Source organism: Labrus bergylta, chromosome 20 (genome assembly GCF_963930695.1).
Source record: "Labrus bergylta chromosome 20, fLabBer1.1, whole genome shotgun sequence".
Lineage (NCBI taxonomy): Eukaryota > Metazoa > Chordata > Actinopteri > Labriformes > Labridae > Labrus > Labrus bergylta.
In genome coordinates, this window is record NC_089214.1 from 11,508,540 (window position 1) to 11,533,066 (window position 24,527).

The window sequence follows — 24,527 nt, forward strand, 5'->3', positions numbered from 1 at the left end:
CTGCATCCGGCTTGACCCCTGTTCTTTCTTCAGGTTGACTCCATCAGCAGCATGCTGAGGGGAGCAGTGGTGGCTCGGGCCTTTGAGCAGACCAAGGGCTTCACACCTGGGAGAGGATTACAAGGTAAAACACTGGGAATGTGATACGGTTCTGCCTCTCTCAGCATCCCTTTTCACCTCTTATTACACAGTGCAAGAAGGAAAGAAACGTCTGACAAGAAGAGAGAGAGAAAATAAGCTACAAAGAAAGACGTTTTACACTTATAGTAGAAAAAACATCTCATTTTCTTCCGATCACTGTACGGAATGTTTTTTTTTTTTCTGCTTCCTGGGCCTTGCTGGGCTGCACAGTGGGCCTGATAGAAGAAAGATAATGTTGTAGAAACTCTGACTCTCGACCGACAGTGAAAGAAAACAGAGCACATGCTGAGCTGCCTGCGCACATGGGCTGTAACTTCCTGTTGTGTTTAAAGTGCGTGCGGGCAGATGTGATTGAAGCGACATTGAGAATGTGTTGTAGCAGGATTCCTGATATTTTCTCTTCCAGTCATCTCTTTTTTTTACCCCCTAATTTATCCCTCTGCTTTCCACTCACTTCATACTGTAGTGTTGAAACAGCACCTCTCAGTTGCATACTCATCTCCACTCTGCAGTTATTGCAGTGCTACTTACCACTCAGTGGAAAATGTGACCCTGACACAGCTCGTTTCTTTCGGATAATTTGCTTCTAACTATGTTTTTCTGCCACCTGACCTCATCTCGGCCTCTTCTATTTACCGCAAGGTCTATTGCAACATTTGATCTCACATGAAAATGTAAGAATGTTGCTAAAAAGGGCTGAATTTAACTTCATCATTTCCCACAGTCTGCAACTATTCACAAGCTTACGGTTAATCCTGTCATGACTCATTTAGAAGATAAGATAGAAGAAAGGGACATGCAAAAAAAAAAAGCAACAACTGTTTTCTTTCTTTTTTTTGATAAATGCTACAATCAGGGTGCCAAAACAAAAACTGTATACTTTTGTATGATCCCTCTGGTTTGTTTTGTACTTTAAAGGATTTATTTTCTACCTTTTGGATGTGACTTTAGAGGCTTTAAATGGCAGATTACCAAGTTATTCTGCATATTTGATGAGATACACTACCAAACATCTTGACCCATTTGGCTCACAGCCTCCCCCCTCTCATCTCAAGCTGTCTTCAAGTGAGCGCAGATATGCTTGAACTGAAAATAGGTCTGCTTGTGTGTGTGTGTGTGTGTGTGTGTGTGTGTGTGTGTGTGTGTGTGTGTGTGTGTGTGTATGTGTGTATCTATGTGTGTGTGCATCTATGTGTGTGTGTTTGTATGCTCAAATGCCCTCAGGAGAGATGTGAAGGCCTTGATCAGCGCTGATCCATCTCCACTTCAGTAATGCGTGTGGTTGATAACAGAGCAAATAGGATTATCTAACAAGTGGAGCATTCCTGCATCTGATCTCTCTCTCTCTCTCTCTCTCTCTCTCTCTCTCTCTCTCTCTCTCTCTCTCTCTCTCTCTCTCTCTCTCTCTCTCTCTCGGTGGCCCTCACACACACACAAACACACACTCCAAACCCTCCAAACAGCCAGCTCTCTATCATAGATCTCCTCTTTTTGTCTCCCAAGTAAACTTTGTAACAAGCCTTTCTGTCTACTTTAAAAAAGAGGTTTACATCAGTTTGATAGACTTTTACACTCCGGTTTTGCAGCTGCAAAGGAAGAATAGACTGTAGGTGGTCTGACAATGCAGGCATGCAGGATACACTCATCAAATAGGAGGTTCTTGGTCTGTCTGACCGACAGGATTTTTGAATTCAAAATGGAAGAAAATGAAAAGCTATTTGAAGAGAGATGAATGGAAAAATGAGTAAAAATGGAAATGCAATGAGTTTTTCTGAGCTGGAGTGACAAAAGGAGAGCAGATGCAGATCATGTAAGAATTTATTGCCATCTGTTATTTGTTTGATGTTGTTTTTTTTTTTTTTACTGAAATGGTTTGTTGACTGATAAATCCCTCTCTTAAATGAGTGAGTTGTATTTTCAAAACGCTTCTAAAGGTGCTGGAACGGACATTTTATGTGGCCAATAAACACCCATGAATAGAGAATGAGTAAGACAGCCAGGGGAGGAGAGGGGAGAGGACAAAAAGAGAATCATAAAGATGCGTCAAACAAACAGACATTGCTTTTTTTTTGCTCTGTATTAAATAATACAAAAGCTGGACGAAGGCAATTTGCTGTATGAATCCCTTTTCCCTTCTGCCTTGAAATCTTGATATGAAGTAGAGATATCAATGTAGCTGCAATACACACAAACACACTACGGTAATTCTCTTTGTCTGTCTGTGTGTGTTTCTGTCAGAGTTCCAGCAGGAGATGGAGCCGAAGGTAAACTGCTCCAAGAAGCTGCGCCTCCATGTCAAGCAGGATCCCTGGAACCTCCCGAGCAGCGTTCAGACCCTCACACAGACCATCGCTAAATCTGTTGAAGGTCAGTATGTCAAACATGGCTAACACAAGCACACACAAAGACGTGTCTTTTTCTTACATGGTTTTCGGGTCAACCTCATGCAGTATGTATCGTGGAAAAGCATAGCAGGCTCAGGAGTTAATAGTTCTTCAAATTGCTCAATTCTCCTGTGCGTCTCATCCTATTTATTGGATGTAATAATACTTCCTATTGCAGTTGTGTGGCTCCAGACATTCCCACATCGCTAACTACAGTATAGGTCTCTCTTTAAACTTTAAACATACTATTAAACTGTCCTAGGATACATATAAATCAAAGTTGACCAGTTTATAGAAGCACAAAGCTGTGAGATTTTCTTATTATCTGGATTGTAACTTCTGGCTTGTGTATTCCCAATGGGAGTGTGCAGCTTTGTGTTTGTTGGCACACATAATAAACACACAGACACATACAGACATATATATATATACATACAGATGAACCTGAGCTAACAGCCTGGACCCAAGGCCAGCCACATGACACTCCTGGGAAAGGTGAGCTAGAGGCCATAACAGACAGAGAACAAATAAACAGAATTAATATTAATGTGCAGCCTGGCCTGTGTGCACCTCTTCTTCTTTTTTTTTTTTAAAAACCTCTCTCCACATGATGACTTTTTCATGCAGTGCAGCGTCCTGCCAAGCTCCCCACTCTGATATGACTCTAAACAAATATGGATTTATGTTATTATCTTTGCCTGTGGCGGCGTTTTATGAAGCTGTGTTTATTTCTTTTCTTATATGTGAAGATAAACAGCCAAGGAGACGGAATGGAGCAGAATCACAGTCCCATTTATGATGTTAAGGGGGGGTTGAGTTGATAGTACGGGTCATGCTATTGCTGCAGAGGACGACGGCTTTTTTTTGGAATCGAGGTCCATTGCCTCACTGGAATGCTTTTATTTGTTTTGTATTTTTCAGAGGTGAAGACACGGCTGCTCCTGGTCTTACTGCAGTACACAGGTTTGTGTGACGATGAGTGATACATAAATCAAACAGCACATTATTAAACAGAGATAGTTTCATGTAGCAAAATGTATAAGCATAGCACATCTGCAATAAAGAGAGTAATCTGTACTGTTTGTTGTTGCTAGTGGCACTAAGATATATGAATTACACAAAAACATCTATTTACTTAACTCAAACTGAGTAAAACACATAAAACAATAAGAAGTTGATCAAAAAAGTTTCTATAAGCACGTCGAAGCTCCTGTGAGGAGTTTTAAGCCGGGGATGAAACCAGCTAAAATATACAGTATATTGATGGGTCTATATATCCAACAGAACCACACCACACCATCAGCAGAAAGAGTGTTTATATGGAGTGATGATGTCACTCCTGTTACTGCTGCAGCAGAGTCAGTGTCTCTCATCAGGGACAGATTGGATTGTTAAAAGAAAGCAGGAGGGTTTTTTGGTCAAAAAGAAAACAAAATACTTCTTACACATATTCAAGAAAAAAATCAGGAAAGAGACAAGAGGTACAACTTTGTCCACAGGGAGACACAGCCACAAGGTTTCTCACAGGAGCTGTATTATTGACTTGTGTATCAAGAGAGTAACGCTTAAAATGCAGTGACTACAGTTCAGGTTCTTTTACCCCTCCAAAAAACCAACACATATACGAGATACACCAAAAGACTTACACTGCACTAACAGATGCAGATGCTCATGAACATACTGTATGTATTCATTTTTGCTTCAACTTGTGTTCCACACACCTCAAGAAACTACAAAGTCTTTAGAAAAGGAGAACATGGTAGACTTTTTAAGATAGATAGATTGTAGTAGGATTGGTTTAAAGTTTCAGAGCTTGCAGTCATTCTTTATAGCACTTTATTACACTCCAAGAGGTTCATGAACTCATTATTAATCGACTTTTTAGGGGGCTATTTCTCAGAAAATTCTGTCAGAGACTAATTTCTACTCACGCATACCTGTTATTTGCTCACATATTTTCCCCCCTGGTGCAATATTAAATACAGAGCACATTTTTGTCATCTTATTGAAGGCCTGTAGAGTAGGGAGTTTAGAACGTGTTTAACCATTTACCATCTTCTGCTTCTTTTTTTCCTGTTAGCTCTTTTTAATAACATGGCTTGTCTTTAAGACTGACTACTTCCTTGTGTCCTCTCTAGACTCAGAGATCCAGTTGCGTAGGGACATGGTGTTCTGTCAGTCACTGGTAGCAGCAGTGTGTGCCTTCTCGGAGCACCTCCTGGCTGTCCTAAACCAGGTAATTTATTATAGTTAATTTGCTCATTTATAAAGGGCACCTTTATTAAAGCAAAAACAAGAATATCTTTTCTATAGCTTTGATTCTTTACCTCACCGTATTTACAGTTTTCACTTTTTGTGTCATCTCAGTTTCACAATGTAGGAAGGGAGTCAGACCAAGACAGCTCTGACCCCCAGGACCTCCAGGAGGCCCAGGAAGCCAGTCGCCGTTGGCTAGAACAGATTGCCAGCGCTGGGCTTCTCTTCCACTTCCAGTCCCTCCTCTCCCCAAATCTGGTGAGAACCAGGCGCGCTTCATCTCTCAGTCTGCTTTCACACACACTCTGACAACAGAAGCGTCTGTCTGTGTACACAAAGAAGCATTCGGACCAGCCCTGGGGTTGTGCACAGTGCCTTTTACACAGGCTGTAAAAGGTTAATTAAAACTAGAAAACATAGGGTACCAAATGTTAAAAAAATAATCTACTAAAAAAACAAACCACAGGGTTACAGAAGCTTGTATGAATATAAATAATGCAACATTCAGTGTAGTTGCTCTGCTCTGTAAATCAGTGTGTGAGCTTTATCAAAGCAAATACGATGCTTAAAATCATTAATAAAGATGCTACGAAGTTGCTGTCTGTTAGATGTTTAAAAAAAAAAACCCAGCAGACTGTGCTGAGTTTAGTGTACAGTCTGTCCACAGTGACTGTGCAGGGATGTGGTGTGAATCGTTGGGATGAGCAGTCATTCACAGATCCCCCCGCTGGCCTCCCTCATGTTCCACAAACAACAGCTTCACTGTCATCTTTACTGACTCTTGTTTATCCTGGAACTGTGTTTGGGGCTGTTGGTAAAGTAACCCCAGAAACCTCAAAATAAGCTAACTTTTCAGTACTTTCAAGATTCGAGATAAAATATGTTTATTGTCACACCTATTAAAAATAATTAATTTTTGTAAAGCATTGCTGGGAAAATTGCCTTCAAAAAGTTCAAATATGAGCTCTATATAATATTCTAAAATAAAGTAATGAAATAAGGAATCATGAATTAAAACACCCACAAGGATTTTTGAGAAAAAATGTACATCAGGTCTGAATATATGCAACTAAGGTAGTCAATTGTTTTTGAAGTATATGTATAATCATTCTCAAGGTCTCACGTACTATAAAAAAGTAGAGGAAAATTTAAAATAACCCAGGTCCAGGCACTCAGAATGGTTCCATCCTGAGTGCCTGGACCTGGATTATTTATACCGATGCTTTTTGGTCTCAAGTTTTCCTCTACTTTTTGAAAAAGTTTTCCCTTCCATGAGCACGGCTGTTTTAAGGGATACCAGAAGCGCTCCTGTTGTCCTCTCTCTGTCTCACCAACAATGCTAACCATTTACTAATATGAAATGCCAGTTTTTTAAACTTGTTAAGAAGTGCAAACTTTAAAACCAGCATTGATTTGTTTTTATTACAAAATATTTATTTAATGTCGGTTAAAGAAATAGGGCCATTATTTATGATTCTGTCAATGGATGACATTTTTCTTACTAGTACAACCCTCAAAGATCTTCAGTGTACCATCACTGAGGATAAAAGAACACATACACTTTTCACATTTGAGAAGCTTAAAATGTTGTCATGAAAATGACTTAAAAACAATCTATTATCAAATAGTTTTGATTTAAATTGAAATAAAAGCAGACTAGCTGGCAGGCAGTTTGCCCTGGCGGTTGGTGTGTGCCTGGTTTGTTATCTTTTAGTCCTGTCATAGATGAATTCACCACTCTTCTTCCTGTTCCTTCCTTTCTCTTTCTCTGTCTCTTTTCTCTTTTCTTACCAAAACATTCCCCTCTCAAGTGTCCATGTGGAACAAAACAAGGTCTGAAAGTACCTGCATGTGATTTCAGTGAAATCACACCATGCTCCTGTTTGGGGCACCACTTGAAAGGAAGCACAAGTGTTTGGCTTATTGTGAATACTGGCAGTGTGTGTCAGGAGGCTGTTTATGTGACGCCCTTCGAGATAAACTTGCCCACACACAGCAGGCAGCAGGCGTCAATTGGCAGGGCGGCGGGTTTTCCTGTCACATTTTTGGGCCATTTCAAATGTATCTCTCGAAAAAAAAAAGGTCCCTAATCCTCTTTCACCACTGCCCTCTTTATCCCACTGCATGTGGAGGAATAAAAAGGAAAAAGAGAGAGGAGTGCAGAGCGTCAGGATCTTAAATGTTTGAGTGGCTATCTCTGTGCCCACGAGCAGATGTGGTTGTTTGTGTGTGAGGATGCTGAGTGAATGTTTGAAAAGGAAAAACCTGCGCACGTACACACAATCAAAGATGTAAACAAACACAAGCAACCTCGAGCAAACAGAAAACAGACGGAGCAGACGCGCACTGTCATGTTTGCAAACCTGAGCAAAAGGGAGCTTGTGAGCATCTTCTTTTGTTGAGTGAAAACTTTGTCTTCTTTTGCTCTTAGAAAACAAGTTGCTCTTTCATTTGATTTCTGTGTAGCTGCTTGTACTCAGCAACTGAAAACTTTCTCCATCTCTTCACTCTTACTATTGTGTTTTCTTCCTCTCCTCAGACGGATGAGCAGGCCATGTTGGAGGACACTCAGGTGGCTCTAATCGACCTGGAGAAGGTCACATTCTACTTCCAGCAGTTTGAAGGGGAGCCTCTGGTGGCAAGTATGTGCACTAGGGAAATCAACTTTTTGTTTTTGAAGCATTTCTTTTAGTTTCTTTTCAAAAACCACAAAATTGAGCTTTAAAAAAAGAGCTATAAATAATGTATACCCTCTCCTCTCCCCCCTCCCCCCCCCTCTCTCTCTCTCTTGTGGCAGACATGCCCATGTCATACCAGGTCGAAGGCACGCGTCAGACCTTAAAGGTTTGCTTCTACCTTGAGAGTTTCTACTTCTCTCAGCTGCCTCACAGACTGAGAAATGGTGGAGGCATCAAAATCTACCCTGTGCTCTTTACACAAGGTAAGCCAGCAGAGTTCAAAAATGATTTGTAGGCGATCATAAACACTGTTTATGTAGAGTCTTCATCTCTGAAACTCTTTAATTTGATATCTCTGTAGCTCTGGAGAGTATGGAGGGTTACTACTATAGAGACAACGTGTCAGTGGAAGAATACCAAGCCCACATCAATGCTGCATCACTGGATAAGGTCAAACAGTACTACAAGAGACTGAGGTATGTTCAACACACTGATGTTACTTCTATATAATATCAGCAGGAGTGGCAAATTTACACACATTTTAATCAAGTAAAAGTATAAATACTTTGAATAAAGTTGTAGTTTTAGTTCAACCTCTTCACCAACGTAAAGGTCTCTAATGCACTCAAGGTAAACTGTGACTCAGCATTAATATACATTTTAACTATTGGATAGAAACCTGGTCATAATGTTCATGCTTTCATAACATGTGTTGATGCATTCAGATGAATCTGAAGCTCGCTATCAGTTACCCTCAGATTAATTGGTGCCAATTTAGTGGTGGGGAAAAAAACCCAAAACTTTTTGTGTTTATTTTGGATTCAGGAGAAATATGTTTCCACCAAAATCCCAGAAAACAAAGAAACAGGTGATACACATTCAAACTGTGATTTATAGCTGATATTCACTTTGTAACATCGGTATCGCACTTCATGTCGTTATGGTACTATAGAACAATGTTATTGCACATGACATGTTTTTTTCTCATATCGTGCAGGCCTCATGCACATCAGTCATAATGTGGGGGAGACAGCGCTCAATGTTGCGAAATAGAAATAATTAATAGTTCATTTCAAGTGTGTTGAAAGGAACTCAAATAAAAATCCTGCGTTTGAAAATGTTAGAAAGTTAATATAGTACAGATAGTTTGGAAAGTTCAGATATTTATGCAAGAATGTTGGAGGTCAAAGATTAAAATAATGATAACTAAAACTGTATTTAAGAATAGAAAGAAGTCCTTCATGGTGAGATATGAGAGAGGAAACCTATCAAGTTTTCCATCGAGGGAAGAACAAGGGTTTTGGAAAAGACAAAGGAGGTAGTTTTATTTTTTTTCTCTGACCACAACCCATTACTACCCCACCCCAGCCTGTCAGTCAGTCAGTCAGGGTTGACGCTCCACACCCAGCAGGGCCCTCAAGGTGATTGGCCAAGAGGCACACAGCGGGAATGTTTTATGATTGGTTGCGAACACACACACAGCAGGGGCGGCCGTGATTGGATGAGAGTGCCCAGCGTGTCACCAGAAGCTGATGTAGTGCTTTCTGTACAGCTGCTGCACTCGGTTACCTCACACCCCATTGGTTTGCAGCACATCCACGGCCCTCTGTGATTGGCCCCTGCATGGGTAATTTAATGAGGTGGAGAGAGCTGATGAAATATTCACTTCTGGGAGTTAAAAATAAAGGCTTTGCTTTTATTTAATCTCCTGAATGTAAGAGTGAGTGTCAGACTTTTACAGCATGCAGTCTGAATATCAATGAAGTTTTAATATTAGATGGCACTGTGTTTTGTCAGATACTAAATTACACATCGAACCTTCTGTTTGTAGAAGTATAAGAGTTCTTGTGAATGCACTAGACACCGTAAGGATGTATTGCTATTATCTGGCAGACTTTAATGAAGGAAATAGATGTAGCTTTGGCAAAATGTCCTCAAATTGTGCAAATTCGACGCAAGCTGAGAATATTGTAGAATGAAAAGAAGTACACTCACACAGTGATCCTCCTCAGTTCTGTTATTTGGACACTCTGTTTTCACAGATAGAAGCCCCTTTCCATCTCTATGGCCAATAAACCACTGCATCATGATTTAACGTTATAGACTACTACAGGCTTGTTCAACGGAGAGGCCGCTCCTGCAGGGCCGATTGAAAAGTATTTCTTTCTCACTACCTTCGATGGCGACTGTTCAAACTAAACAAGTGCATTAGATAATTAAGCTCATAGTCAAACTTTATCTTGTTATTTAGGGACTATCTGCTTTTTGGGTTGGTGTTAGAAATCTGCAGCTTGAGCAGTCATGTGTCACATTGTTGCCCACAACAAGGCATTCATTTACTGAGATTGTTTTTCTGCTTCCCGCCGAGGGATTTTAATTTGTTCGTGGTGTTTAGTTGAACAAGAGAAAACCACTTCAAGCTTTCATTTGTGTGTGGTGCAGCACTAAATTGTGTTGGCTCATTTAATCTTTTACATGCATCAGGTCGTTCTATCTCTCTGTGTAATGATATTATTTGTGTGCATGATCTTCTGGGATTTCACAGCCTTTTAATAGTGGAGCATTGGCATTTTGTGGCAGCTCTTTCAATTTATTGAGTCTTTGCTTGCCGGCTGCAGCGAGGACTTCATGATTTGTCTCTGAAATGTCACTATTGTAACAAGGGTACCAGAGAGAGGTTTATTATGTGCACACTTTGGTGAGTGCGCATGTGTCAGCTTTTATTTATTGAAGTAATCTAAATAAAATCATATAATGTTTCAAACTGTACCTTCCTGGAAATCCTCCATGTGATTTAGGTTAGCCTGTGTTTTTGTATGATCTGTGTTGTACTGTACATGTCTACACAGTTTGACCTGTTCAGAGAGAGTCTCATTGAATTGACAGCAGAGGCTCCAGCAGTAACTCGGAGCAGATGTGAGCCCGGTGATGTGGGGAGCTTCAGGGGTGCTGGGTAGGGCTGTGCAGAGGTTCAAAACCCCCTAAGATGAAGTGAGACTGGGCTCTTCTCCAATTCTGAATTTCCTGTTCTGACTTGTTGTTGCCCAAAAACTGTATAATTATTATTTTTTAAACCCAATCAGCTCTCTGAACACTTCAGAGGTTTTTTTTTTTTTTCTGTCCTCCTGCTGTCTGCCTGCTGGACTGGTTTACTGTGTCGCGTTCTTCTTCTTCGTTGAATCTAATGGCAGGTTACATTGTGTCGCGCTGCTATGATGTCACGCTGTTACATAGCTGACGCCATCCTGCTTACACGCTGCCTACCATGTTAGGGTACGGCTGGCTGTGGAAACGCAAAAAGATAAGGGTTATGCATACCAAACTGTACCAAACTGAGCCAAACTGAGCCAAACTGAAACAGACCGCCTGGTGGAAACTAAGTTTTACTGTAGTAACAACAGTCCAAAACCCAAAAATGTCATTATCAAAATATATAACAGAAAATTAGACAATATTCACATTCCAGGGGCTTAAATTAGTAAATCTTTGTTGATTTTGCTTGTAAAACAACAGTAATAATAGTATATTTGAATGGATTCATCAACCAATCACTTCAGCTGTTAGCTGTGGTGCCTATAATTCAAAGTGGCTCTTTAATTTCAACATTTTCTTAGTCAATCATGTGCAAGTGGAATAGAACCATGAACACTACCGGTAACATGTCTTTGATTTACATCAGAACAAGTTGTTTTTTCCCACTCAGAGGATTTCCATGTATAAATGGTAGTAAATGAAAGTATCCCCAGTTTGTTTTGAGCACTCAGTGACTACATTCTCTCCATTGCTGTTCTATTAGAGGCAGTTGTCTCTCACAGGGTTGCCATGTTTCTGTCGGCTGACCACAGACCAGCCCGTGATGTCACTCCTGTCTTCGTCGCAGCGCTCTAACCTCAGGCACCTCGTTATCCTTGGAGCTCTGCCACGGCAGTGTTGGGTTAAACCCACACTAGCCAGAGACTCACTGACAGACAGAAACAGAACACAACACGCAATAGTGAACTGGATGAACTGCAGGGCACGTTTTCATGTGGTCAAACCCCAAACACTTTCCCATCCACACCTCAAGACCCCTGCATGCGTTTGGGAGCCCTTAAAGTTTGAAGTGCTTGGGATTTTCTAACTATTAGTCATGCATGAGGAGAAATAATGGAGATGTTGATTACATTTAGCTTTTTTTTTGCATAAATTATGGTATTGGGATAATTTATATTAAAATAAATTGAAGAGGGAACATTGTTCATTATGCTTGGAACCTCTAGAACTCTACTGAAATGAAAAATGCTTCTCTGTGGATGCATCATGTTTGTGTGTGAGTGTTTGCGAATGTGTATTTGTTTGGTAATGTCGTTAGTTTTTTGTTTTACTCATCTACTGGCGCATTTGGCTTAGCACCTTTTGGGCCTTTGACTTGTTCATGGCAGTAATAATAATAAAAAAAAAAAAAAAACATTTCAAGGCTTCCTGTAAGATTTCCCAGCAGCCTCGCCCTCTCCGACTCACGCTGTCCCCATACCCACAGCATTATACAGTAAACACATAGTGCTTCATGAAGTCGTTCGAGTCTCCTGTAAAACATCAACTCTCCGAGCCAAATCTCAAGCACATGGCTGCTGCCACAGGAGTCAGCAGTATTTAGAGGCAGAACACGCAGCCACATTTTCAAGCTTTCATAAACCATCTCAGCTGACATGTGCATTTAGGAAGAGAAGGATTGAAAACCTGACATGCACCAGTTTACAGTAAGTCATAGCCTTTTTGTAGTGGAAATCTATTGCAGGTTCCTGTCAGTCAAAAGTTGGGAGTTTGTTTTTTTTTACCTTACTTTCAAGAGTTTTTAAGTTTTTGTATATACATTTTATTTTACAAACCCATGCAATACTTTTGCTTACCATACAGGCAGGTATTTTGGAGTAGAGGAATGCAACATATATAAAAAAAAAAAAGACGAGAAAATAAAATGCACCGAACAGAAACACTCTTTTCCTTTAGGACTTGGTGAGAATGGAAGAGAGGAAATTGAGAGGGGAATATGGATCGCCAGAGCAGGTTGGAAAGATGGGAGGGGATTTCAGGGGACGGATGAGGATGATGGGCTGAGGATGAGAGAGTGCAAAAGGAGGAAGAGTGCAGAGTGGCGAGGGGGGAACCAGAGCAGAGTCTGCAAATGTATAATTCAAAGGGAGAGATTATTGCAGGCTTGTGGTTTCATCTAAATGTACTCTTATTGATAAAAAAAAAAACTTCAGCCTTGGTATTGATGTAGGACTCTTGGTTCATACATGTACAGCATTGGAATGAGAGTGGCATGTATAGCATGTATCGTGTGTATCATGTCTGTATATTGTTTTCTTCTGGTGTAACAGTAACCTGGAAGTGCTGGCAGACGTATAGAATCACTTTCTTCTGGCACAGAAAGCTTGCATTGCTGGCGTTAGGCTTTGGTTCCTAATTAGAATGTATTTGGCAGTAGTGAGGAAGTGTTTGGCACCGTATCACAAAGCAGTTGTGGAATCTCCACATCTCATTGTAGATGTCCCTTTGATCAAAAAAAGAAAAAAAACACTTGATATATGTGGATATTAAAATTCTACACAGTGTGACAAATAGGGTATAATGAGAGCATGGTGGCTGAAAGATAAGCAATAATCTTTGATGTATGGTACTGTCCAGCGAATGGAACTCATGATGAAAACGATCGCCTCTTAATATTTCATGCTTTGTTAGGTAAACAGTCATCACAGCAAAGCTTTCTGGATTACTTGTGCTGGCAGTGTTTGCTTTGCGAACAGCGAGAAGGGAATTGGTGATCGCACGTCTCTTGATAACGCTCAAATGTTTGATGCGTCGAGGTCAGAGTTTCAGTTTCAGCACAGGTAGCGAGCGCCCTCACCGCTTCCTTTGTCTGTGTGGCAGAAATGCATGCAGAGATCGATCCTCTCACTTTGTGGAGATTTGACCCAGTGTTAAGAGTGTCAATAATAGGAGTCAAAGGGCTGCATGCACATCGTCACGGTAAATGTTATAAGCTGAAGATGTCAAGAAGAGATGGAAGGGCTCTGATACAGACTGAATTTGCCGCATCTTGTGTCAGAGACGTACTGAACTTTCAATCCCTTCCAACCCTTTTTTCCCTTCTCTCTTCTAATGGCTGCCAATTTATTTAAGGTAAATTATACAATAGGAAACAAAAACAGCCCAATGCTTTTGTGGACTATAACGTCAGGTAGAAAGTTTGGTATGTCCAATATTTAAATCTAGGTGGCAGAATCAATATTGAAAACAATAAAAAAAAAAAAATGGTGTTGAAACAGGTGTACAGGTTTTTGCTGACCCGGTAATGCGCTCTACTTCATCTAAGGCTTTGGAAGTCGTGTATACATACATATCACATATCTACTTCTGCATGCATTCAAACAAACAGACACAAACATCCTCCGACATCCATTTATTCCACCTCTTGGAGAATAAACATCTTGATTTACGCAAAGCTAGATGTCAGGCTGTGAGTGAATCATGATGTTTATTCTCCAAGGACACGTCCACAATATATACTGATCTGGACAATGAGACAATAAATAGTGCGACACGAGTTCAACTTATTCAGCATTCCTCCACTGTGCTCCCGTTTCACAACACCGCCACAAATCTGTAGCTCAAACAGCAATGCTGCCTCGTGTAATTGATGGAATCTGCCTCCTCCCATGGGCGAAGCTATGCAGCAATGACTGGTACTCTATAGGAATGGAGGCTGCCGCAAGTTTCTTCATCATCCATGAGCATTGTAAGGTTTCCAAAAAGAAACAGTAATGCAGCAGCGCAGCAAGGTTGCTTAAACGAGTATTTCTCGGATGACAGTGTGTCTGTAACAAGAGCAATCGTTTTAGTTTGTCCTCACTGAATCGTAACTAATTATGGATAACTCTCCAGTTTCAACAGGGAAACAATAACAATTTGGTCTTCTATAATTTCTCCTAGACAAAAACAGCTTATATTCTCTCTCTCTCTCTCTCTCTCTCTCTCTCTCTCTCTCTCTCATCACTTCCTTCAGTTTAGGAAGTGATGAAAATGGTTCAGCCCTAGCACCGGCAAAGGGAAGTCCCAATCCACCAGAGCACTGACGATGGTAGTCGGGCTTCATTCTGCTCCAGCTAGTGTGCACTGAACCCCGTCTAATACAGCCTAGTGAGTCTGAGCACCAGGGAGTCGGGTTCTTTTTTTTTTATCATTCCCCTTTGATTTTATCCTCCAACTGCAGTAATGACTTTGACTCATCTTTTGGCGAGTAAAAAAAACCCAAAAAAAAACACCTTTGCAAGAGGCCAAGACGTCTTTGCATCTACTTTTGTGTCATAAATTTGTTCACCATTTAAAACCGGTTCCCTTTTTTCATTTTTATTACATGCAGTAACAACACGTGTATTCATTGACATTGATTTAGCCATAATGTAGCATCGGCTCATTCTGACACCAAGACCCCATTAACACTAATCTACTTTCTGCTGTAGAGGCTAAGACATTTGTTCCCTGGCTTTCATTGACTTTTAAAAAAAATGTTAGCATGTTTTTACGTTTTTAAAATGTAAAGATATCTACTGACACACACACATTAAATGTATTATAAATTGCTCCTCCTGGTTGCTTCCCTGTTACAACTGAGGTTGACGTATAGCCGGTCGTTAGTATTTCCCTGGAAGTGTAAATAGGAAGGATGCAGGGGGGTAAGGATATGACCTCCAACACACTTCACACACACTATCTCATCGGTGTCATTGCAGAAGCGTCACCATGTGGCATGTGAGGGCTTCAGGGGGCCCTCATTAGCCTCCAGGCAGCTCTGCCTCACACTGTAGGGGATTGTGGGGGATTTAATAATGGTGAGTGTCATTCATCACAGCTGTGTGAGTGATTTACATGGACTAGCATGCACCTCTGCAGGGTCAAACATAATGCCATAAATCCCAGTCACTTCACTCATGTCCTCATGAGTGAACGGATGTGAAATCGAATCAACGGACTCATTTTGAACACTCTTCTCTCGAGGTATTTCAGGGACCATTTCTGTTCCTTTTGTTTTACTTTTGAAAGGAGGATGTCACGCTAATGTGCGGATTCCCACGCTGCTCCTGTGAAAACATCTGGGCCTTCAGATCCTTCTTCTTTTTTTGGGATGCTGCAGCTGACAACTAATGCTCCTGTGCTGTTAAAGGCCTCAAGTGTCCTGTTGTCGTGAAGAAAGCCGAAACAAAGAGAATCAAGCAGTGAAATAAAACCAGATACGCGCAGAGCGGGGTCATCGCTGGCCTGCAGCCAAGTCCTCCATTAGAGTCTCGCGTAAAAAAAAAGAGAAAATCTTTTGGCTGAGTGCGTTTGTAGGTGCGTGCGTGTGTGCGTGCATACTCAATAACGTCAGACCTTGTCCAATTTCTATTCTTTTTTGTATTAATGCACACTACTTGATAGTTTTTTTCTAGCTGGATTGCAGTGTCATACCCAAAAATGAATAAGAATAACTCATATTTTTGTATCTTCTGTTTTCTTTCGTACAAGTTAGTAAGAAAAAATGAATGAAAAACTTGTTGAAGGCGTATTTTTGCCCTCGATGTCCTGACATTAAATTCAAGCAGGTGTTTCTGCAGCTTAAATCTGTGAAATAATAGACTCCCTGTTGGTTTGGACTCCAAAATGTAGTTGTGTATCTAGTATTGTGGATGCAGAAGAGTGTGTGTGGGTTAGAAATGTAATTTTTCATCCTTAGTAAATATTTTTAAGGTGCTCAGTTTCCAGACCTTAGAGAAAACACCATCAGCTCAGATGTACTGCAGGTCCTCTTTAAACCACAAATCACTTGTAGTCTGACTCCTATTATTTCGTCATTAGGGACCTCCAGGAGAGGCAGCACTGCCGCTGCTCAAGCTGTGGTATTTTTAGAACGACTTTTACAACAGGAGGACGGTATAATCAGTGACCTTTCTTCTGCGCAAGGTCAAGACAAGGTGCTTTTATTTAGTCTACAACAGATAAGCAAATGCGTGCAGATGAAGTAGAGTTTTGCAGATAAAAGTGATTCTATTATAGACCTTGAAGATAGAAGTCTGAGCAGCTGACCGATAAGAAAGAGAGAAAAGGGCGAGTGGCCTGGCACAGCACGGTTGACATAGACGGATAATGGTACAAACCTAAAACAAGAACAGGAACTATTCAGTGCAAGGTTTGATTTCCAATATATTTCTTTTTGTGTGATTCATTGTTTTTTTTAATCGCTTCACTGAATCTCAGTTCTCTTTTTGTTTGACGTGTAAAAAGATTGATGTTTTGTTTGGAAACTTCTGGCTCAAACTTATCGTTCAGCAAGTGCTGGCGTTTGTTTTTCCACAGCAACACCACACACACTTACACGGACAGGATTTTACACACACACACACACACACACACACACACACACACACACACACACACACACACACACACACACACACACACACACACACACACACACACACACACACACAAACACAATGTGGCTGCCAGGTGTTTTACTCTAGAAACCTTAATGAGGTTATCAAATATTTAGAGATTTCAACTGTCACCTCAACTAAACACCATCTTGTTACCCTCCATTGAGATTAGCAGTTGTGGTCGTTATGTGCTCTCTTACGGGCTCTGCATTGAGAAAATTGAAGAGGTGTGTATTCGACACCGCGATGCGATGCAACGCGCAGACCAGCGTGAGCATCATGTGAATGAAAGGGCCATCTTGAACCAATTACATGGGCTGTTAGCTCCATCTGAACCCTTAGCAAACGCAGCTCGTAGTCATTTAGTAGCACTCAACACAAGGTTAAAGGATAATTTGCCAGATGGGATTAAATACCTGGAAAGCTTCAACAAGTGAGACACAAAGTGGACAGGTTACTCATCTGAATCCGAACAGATTTATACAAGTGAACTGGAGACGAGCTGTTTTAAGCATTATGCACAGCGTCATTAGCCTAAATGGATGAAGAAAAGGGCGCTCACGTGGAGGCTGAAGGGCCTTTTCCAAGTTGAGGAGATGTGTCCTAGTTTGTTAAGGTATATACCTATTGTTGTGTGTCTGTGTGTGTGTGTGTGTGTGTGTGTGTGTGTATTTATATAAAATTACAGTAAAATCTTCAATCAGAGTTGTGCTAACTTTACTCATGTCTATCAGTTTCCACACTCATAATGAATGCCTCCTTGTCCTGGTTTTAATCAGAGTGAATGCAGATGAATTAGCCCCGTTTCACTCACTTTTGTAAACAATCTCCCTCCTTGAAATTCTAAAACGGGACCCCCCCCCCCCCCCCTCCACCTCCTTTTTTTTCCAGTATAAGAAATGTGTACTGTATAGATGCCAGTGTGTTGTACATAACGATCCCATCTGGCAATAATTAATGGAGTATGTGATTTTATTACAAGTGGTTTAATGTGCTGTGGTGATTCTATTTTGAGCACACTGCTGGATTACTGGGATTTGATGGAGTCTCAGACTGCTGAGTTTGCACCAGTAGCACTCCACCTCAGATGGACTCATTGCGGCATACTCCGCGTCCTCTATGTCTGCACAGTGACACCAGTGCAGTGCTGCCCCCGGTGGACAAAACAGGAAAAATCACCTCCAAATTGACTGCACTCCATGAATGAATGAGGCAATGGCATTTGGAGGGATGCCCAGGACAGAAGATGCTTATTCTGTGTTTCTGCTGAGCTGGGCCCAAGTTACTTTCATGATTGATAGTCAGTTGGTGGAGCTCCATTATGAGCAGGTGGCCTACTTTTCCCAGAAAGGCAGACAGTGTTATGATGACCTAATGATGCAGGGGAAATGACGCCATTGTGTGTTTTTTTGAGCAGGCGATTCTTTAAATCCACAACAACTTGTGTATGTTTGTTGAATACATTTGCCTTTGTTTTCTAACTTCTTGATGGACTCTGTTTTTTTCATCCAGCTTCATGCTGATATCGGATTAGATTAACTGTATTTGTTTCTACCCTATCTACCCCAGGGCTTTCTACCTGGATCAGTCCAACATGCCACCCAGCTCTGCACCCAAAGCTGCCCTCATAGATAAGGTAAGACCATCTTCATGTAACCGCAGGCTGCATTCATGACATCATGGAAAAATAAACAGCATGATTATAGGCTACATCTAGATGCTGTGTTGTGGAAGTGCATGTATATGTAAAAAAAAAAAATGCTAAACCAACCAAGCCAACTGACGAATAAAACTAGTGGAAAAAGAAAGCTGAAACAAATACCTGTTAACTGTAGGATGTGGGAATGCCTCAGAAGACTGTTAAAAAAATGATGTTGCCCCTGGTATCATAAGAGAAATAAATTCAGAAGTGCCTTCTGTGCATTCTTTATAATTGGCAGCAGGGGGCATCTAGCCTTGTTTCAAAAGATGCCTGACTGTATGAAAATGACCCGACTTCAGAGTCCTTTCTTTCATAAGTAACTGTGTCCTTTTGAGTTTATGATCTCAATGTCCTCATCAATACAGCATGATGTCAATTATGTAAATCAAGGCACCATTTAAGGTTAAAACAGACAATGATGCAGAGTACGAATTAGTGCATGGCTATCTGTATAAGAAATGTGTGGATGCCTGTCAATCAGGACCGACATGTAACAATGCATATATCAATTATTTCTTCAAAAAAGCATCACCTTGTGGTCTAAAGAAACATTGGCGAAGGCATAAATGTGAAACTTAAGATTTCCAAAGCGGGTTCACAAACCAGTATATGTCTACGTCAAATGATCATGTACGCTCTTTTGGTAAATCTTTCAAGTTTTCTTTTGTATTGGAATGAACTTAAACTACCCATACTCTCCACCAGGAAGCTGTACAGTAAGGTTTTTGTAAGAAGGCAGTCCCTTTTTTTTCTGCACTGTTCTATAAAATAAGAGAAGAGAATAAGATTCTGCCCAGCAGAGGACCAAACACACATGACGATCTACAGATCTACTCTTTTTATGCACTGCTTTGCTCATAAGCGGTTGGCTGTGTTTTCTTTTTTTTTTTTACCCCTGTTAACCCCTCACTAATCCCCCCCCCTTTGTTTCTGCCCAGTTGATGCGTCCCCTTAACGCCATGGAGGAGCTCTACCGGCTGATGGAGAGTTTTATCAGTTGTCGCAGAACCGCTGCCTGTCAGTACACCGCCTGCGGGGCTTCTGGAGTTGGACTGCTTACTGTGGCCTCTGAGCTCTGCTCACGTCTGGGAGCCACACACATCGTCATGTGCAACAGCGGTGTTCACCGGTGAGTGTGTTGACACATATACCGTGTGAACCGCCTCCAGAAAAATTATACCTTCCTGCTTATCATTTCCCTCCTTCAGACAGCTCTTTTTGCAGTTTTACTTTCTCTTTCATCTCCTCTGCATAACACTCATCTCACCTTTACCCATTTTACCAGCTGGGTTTTATGCACCTTCTTTTATCCCTTGTCTACTCTGCTATTTTATGAGATCTCTGCACTCCTCTCTGTCAGGGTTTTCTATTTATACACATTTCTCTGCATTAATTACTAGCAGGATATTTGAGTTAATCAGGCCCATTGTTTCTCAGGCCTTCACGCAGGAAGGAGACAGGTCACTTACTTCCATTTTCATTTAATTCTATATATGGCTTCCTAATTCACCTGCTGCTGGGGGCTCCATTCATCAGTGCATGAGGACAGAAATATCCTGATCGTTTGTCACCCCTGATCCTCGGCTCCAGCTTTCATCTTTAATCTCTTACTCGGCTCTTTCCCTTCACCCGCCCACCCATCTCTGTGATACCCCTCTTCCTTTACCCTGTGACAGTTTCCATATCTTTATGTCTCAGCTGCACACACACACACAAGCGTCCATGTGTTCGCTGGATGTGACTGATGGCTTGATAAAGTGCGCTGGATGGAGCCGCCTGGTTGCCTGAGCTCTAATAGAAAGTTCCTGTCTGTGCAATAACTGCAGCTACTTTATTAACACACACCCTGTGTGTATGCATATGTGTTTGTGTCCGTGCAGGTATACACACTGTCCACAACTCATACAGATAGGCAGGAGGCAGGCTAGAGAGGCATGACAGAGAAAGGGAATATTCCTGCCATATGTAGGATTACTTGTGAACTCTCTTTCTGCTTAAACCCTGTTTTATTCCAAAAATCTGAAGATGAATGGGATTCACAAAAAATCTGATACAAGAAGCCACAAAAAAGGATCTGCTTTTGAAAGCAAGGTTTTAATACATAGGCTTTCCTACTGACAGAATACGTATATATTATTTAAATAAAACAAATTCACTGCTTTTCTTTGTAATTCCAAACAAAAGAATGTCAAACAAAATGATTTTCCATATTTCTCATGTAAATGGAGAGCACACAAAAATAAATCTGGTATAATTGAAAACCTATGAAACCAAGGCAGTAGATTAGTAATGTGGAAATTGCATTATCAGTGTGGCAGCCTTCTCAGGCACTATTGATTGGATTAGTTGACTTGATGGATGAGTTTTAATAACAGTGAAAGCAAGATATTTTTGGGGGCTTCAGCAGTTTGCGGCTCCTCTTTCCTCTTAGCTCCTCTTTTCTCTTTTGTTACTTTGTCCATCAGCCACACTGAAACCTTTAGAGAGGGGAAAAAAGGAGAGTCCACAGTCAGACCATCGATTATTTATGTAATGCACAACGCTCCAGTGGCATCACCCATTGGTTTATTTGCTTCGTAAATTAAGCCTGAAGCTCGGCATTTGGCTGCTGCCATGTGCGTTTTCTGGTCAGATTGTCCATAGAGAGGGCCATGGGTGACCAAGACTTCCCATGTTACGTCTTCTCATCACTACTGTCTGCTGCCGCCTTTCTGGCAATAGCCTACAATAATAATCCTGACTCCTATGCAGAGGCTGATGAGTCAATAAATGTACAATAAAGACTTTGCTAACAAGCCAGGTATGGGGAGTGCAGTACACCTGCTTTGTAGTGTAAAATTATCTGACATTAATACTAGAATTTCACCTACAAAAAAAACAAAGCTCGAGCACAGACTTCTTGGACGGCTCTCGAGTGTCATAAACAACTCAGAAAGCCGTATGTCCAATTTTGACTGAAATGATCCCATCAAAAACATGACTGAGGGGTTTACTTTGGGGTCTTGATTGGCTGAGTTCATGTCACCTGTCACTTAAAACAACCATACCCCATTAAATGTAATAAACAAGCAAACATTTTCATGACGTGTTGCACTTCCACATTGTCTTCATCTTTCAACAGTGGAGGTTTCAGCCTGTGTCTCACAGAGGACAGTATCACCAACTCATATCGAGCTGCTGACTTGCTAAAAGACGTGACATTTCTACCCTCGTTTTAATTCTCAAATTGAGTCAAATTGTTGAGTCCATTTCCTTTTCTGTCTGCATCTTCTCTGTCAATCTTCCTCTTTCTATCTGTTCGTCGCTCTCACTTTCCCCCTTCTCTTTTATCTGTACTGACTTGGCTCAGGAGGAGTGTAAATGGGATATGAGCTGGAACAACATGAAACAGATGGGTGTAAATCACCTCTTACTATCTCACCAGCCCTAATGAGAAGAGAAACCGTGCAGCCTCAGATTTCTTGCAGCTCCTTCATCCTGCTCCAGCTGACAAGATATTTAAAGAAACTCTGTGGGTGACTCTTTTCTCCCCCCTTTCTCCTTCAAGCTCAAAATGGATTCTGAAAATACTCTTGGGTGGACATCTTTGTGCACATATGGTAGATGATTGTTGAGTTCATTGCTTTTATCACTTTATGTTACGCTGTTAAAGTTATGTAACTGGAACTCAAGGGGACTTTTAAATCTTGATCTGATTGAGGCAAAGTTATGGCTCCTGGCAGCGTTAAGTCCCTCATGTACTAGTTTCTTCTTTTATACATTTTCTTATCAGCGAGAGTTAAACTTGACCAGAAGGGAAGGCGATATTAAACAAACAGCTCAGATGTCTTAGCAGTCTCATGGCAATGTTACACAATGAAAGCAAGGCTCACGACTTTGGACAGTTCAATTTACGGTGAAAAGGCCCTGGATCAATCTACTAGTGCAGCTTGTTATCATAGAACGGTCACCAGCAGCCTCGACACCTGTCACTGGCTCTCCGAGGATTTCTCCACAGACTGCCGTCTTCCTCTGTGTGTGTGTGTGTGTGTGTGTGTGTGTGTGTGCGTATGAACAGAGTCTTCTAATGAATCACAGACTCACACTCATTTTACATACATCACACCCATATGGCAGTGCGAGCGTGTCGCCTCTGCCACAGGAGACTCACAGACTCGTCCTTGGAGCTGTTTTTTTTCCTTCGGCTGCAACCGGAAGAATTATAATGGGGATGAGAAAATCCGGGAAGTTTCCTCCGGTGCAGAAAGTCCAAGATGAGGTTTAATTCTCTCTCTTTTTGCCGGGCCTAAAGCAGAGATCATGAGGGTTTGTTATTCTCCTTATGCTGCATGTTCTCTGGCTGTGGGTTACATTTCAGCTGCAAGTGAAATGATTTATTAGAGAAGAGAGGAGCCAAGGTGAAGCAGGAGGAATCCGATGGCAATGACAAGTTGTCAAGGAGGGCGCGAAAAAATGCACGCCGGGAGATTCGATATGGTGAATTCTGCCAGAGATTCATCATATCTGGATGGAGCCCAGAGTTTGGATATTGGGACGCTTTTGTTTTCAGTCGATGTTTGTCTTGTTTTCAGTCTCCATCTGTTGCAACGACTGCTTTTTGTCATGAAAGCATGAGGAGAATGAATAAATAAATAAATATTGAGTCAGAGACGGTATATATTGTCACCATCTATCATTCTATTGTGTCATATACAGGCTGTATGCTTTGATAGTACAGCTACTGCGTTTGTTTGTGGCGGTTTAAAAATACAGCATCAAAATTTTGTAAATATACAGACGGAGGGTGAATATTTGAGTTGACATTATTTTTCCCCCCCCTCTCTGACCAACAGCTGCACCCTGAGTGTGACACTGGAGCAGGCCATCCTGCTGGCTCGAAACCATGGCCTCCCCCCTCGCTGCATCATGCAGGCCACTGATGTCATGAGAAAACAGGTATTTGTGTTTTCAAAAATATATTTTAGACACACACACACAGTATCCCACTGTATTTCTTCTCAGCCCGCTATTATCACTACTGCAGTCTTATGTGTTATAGTCCCGGCAGTGACATTTGCATTCTCAGCATAAATGTAATTTTGTGAAGGTACTATGTGATGCCATTTGTATTTATTAAATTTCCCAACAAAAAAGCTCATATTTGGAACTCTCCCAATCTTTCTTGGTCTGTTTGTGGACTGATTTCTATGTTAAAGACATACAGGGATGTGGACTCAAATGCCTCTGTGCAGTTTCCTTAATGAGCCAACAATGTATAAAACTATCTTGTACTATTAAGCTTAAGAAATTAGCAGCTAATGTCAACAAAAGACCGGAGCCCAGCACAACACAGAGTTCAATATAGAGATGTATATCTACTGAACACCCTCTGGCCAAACCGGATTGTAAGTACTGCTTTTGGGAAGACTAGGGTCATCATTAGCAGGGCATTTGTTTCATCGAGGGACCTATTTCTAATTTAGCTTTCTTGATAACACCAACAAATTGCTTTTTAGCTTAAATGGCAAAATACTGTATTAATAAGGATTATGTCAGCTTAAGTCATCCAGACACTTGGGTTATCTGATTGGTAAATTCTGGATAGCTAGCTGTTTACTTTACTTAATCAGCATACGACACTGTTGCTAAGATACAGCTAGGTTGTTTGCTAGCTTATGTAATCGCTAGAAAAATACTATCTGAGCAAATATGTTAACTGGAGAGCTTTAATGGCTAAAGTCATTAATTTAGGGGACAGTGAGTGATATAGCTATTAGTACAAAGCAATAACTAATGTTATGTCTGTCTATCATGTTCAGTCATATTCCTGCAAGGGTTCATTCACTCTGCCCCCGTCTCTATTGAAATTTCCTGCACCTCTCCCCCTCTTTCACCCCCTATCAGAATTCAGTCTTATCAGATATGCATTGAC

At 41.1% G+C, this 24,527-nt stretch overlaps 1 protein-coding gene across 1 annotated transcript in view; it reads left to right on the forward strand.

The window, feature by feature from the left end:
* Positions 1–24,527, forward strand: part of prex2 (phosphatidylinositol-3,4,5-trisphosphate-dependent Rac exchange factor 2) — an 87,048-nt gene that overhangs the window by 58,403 nt on the left and 4,118 nt on the right. The window contains exons 29-39 of the mRNA XM_020646529.3: positions 34–124; positions 2,380–2,508; positions 3,447–3,488; positions 4,664–4,761; positions 4,893–5,039; positions 7,321–7,423; positions 7,579–7,722; positions 7,821–7,935; positions 18,484–18,550; positions 19,555–19,745; positions 23,449–23,551. Coding sequence (XP_020502185.2) covers positions 34–124; positions 2,380–2,508; positions 3,447–3,488; positions 4,664–4,761; positions 4,893–5,039; positions 7,321–7,423; positions 7,579–7,722; positions 7,821–7,935; positions 18,484–18,550; positions 19,555–19,745; positions 23,449–23,551 — 1,230 coding nt within the window. The remainder of the gene's footprint in view (positions 1–33; positions 125–2,379; positions 2,509–3,446; positions 3,489–4,663; positions 4,762–4,892; positions 5,040–7,320; positions 7,424–7,578; positions 7,723–7,820; positions 7,936–18,483; positions 18,551–19,554; positions 19,746–23,448; positions 23,552–24,527) is intronic.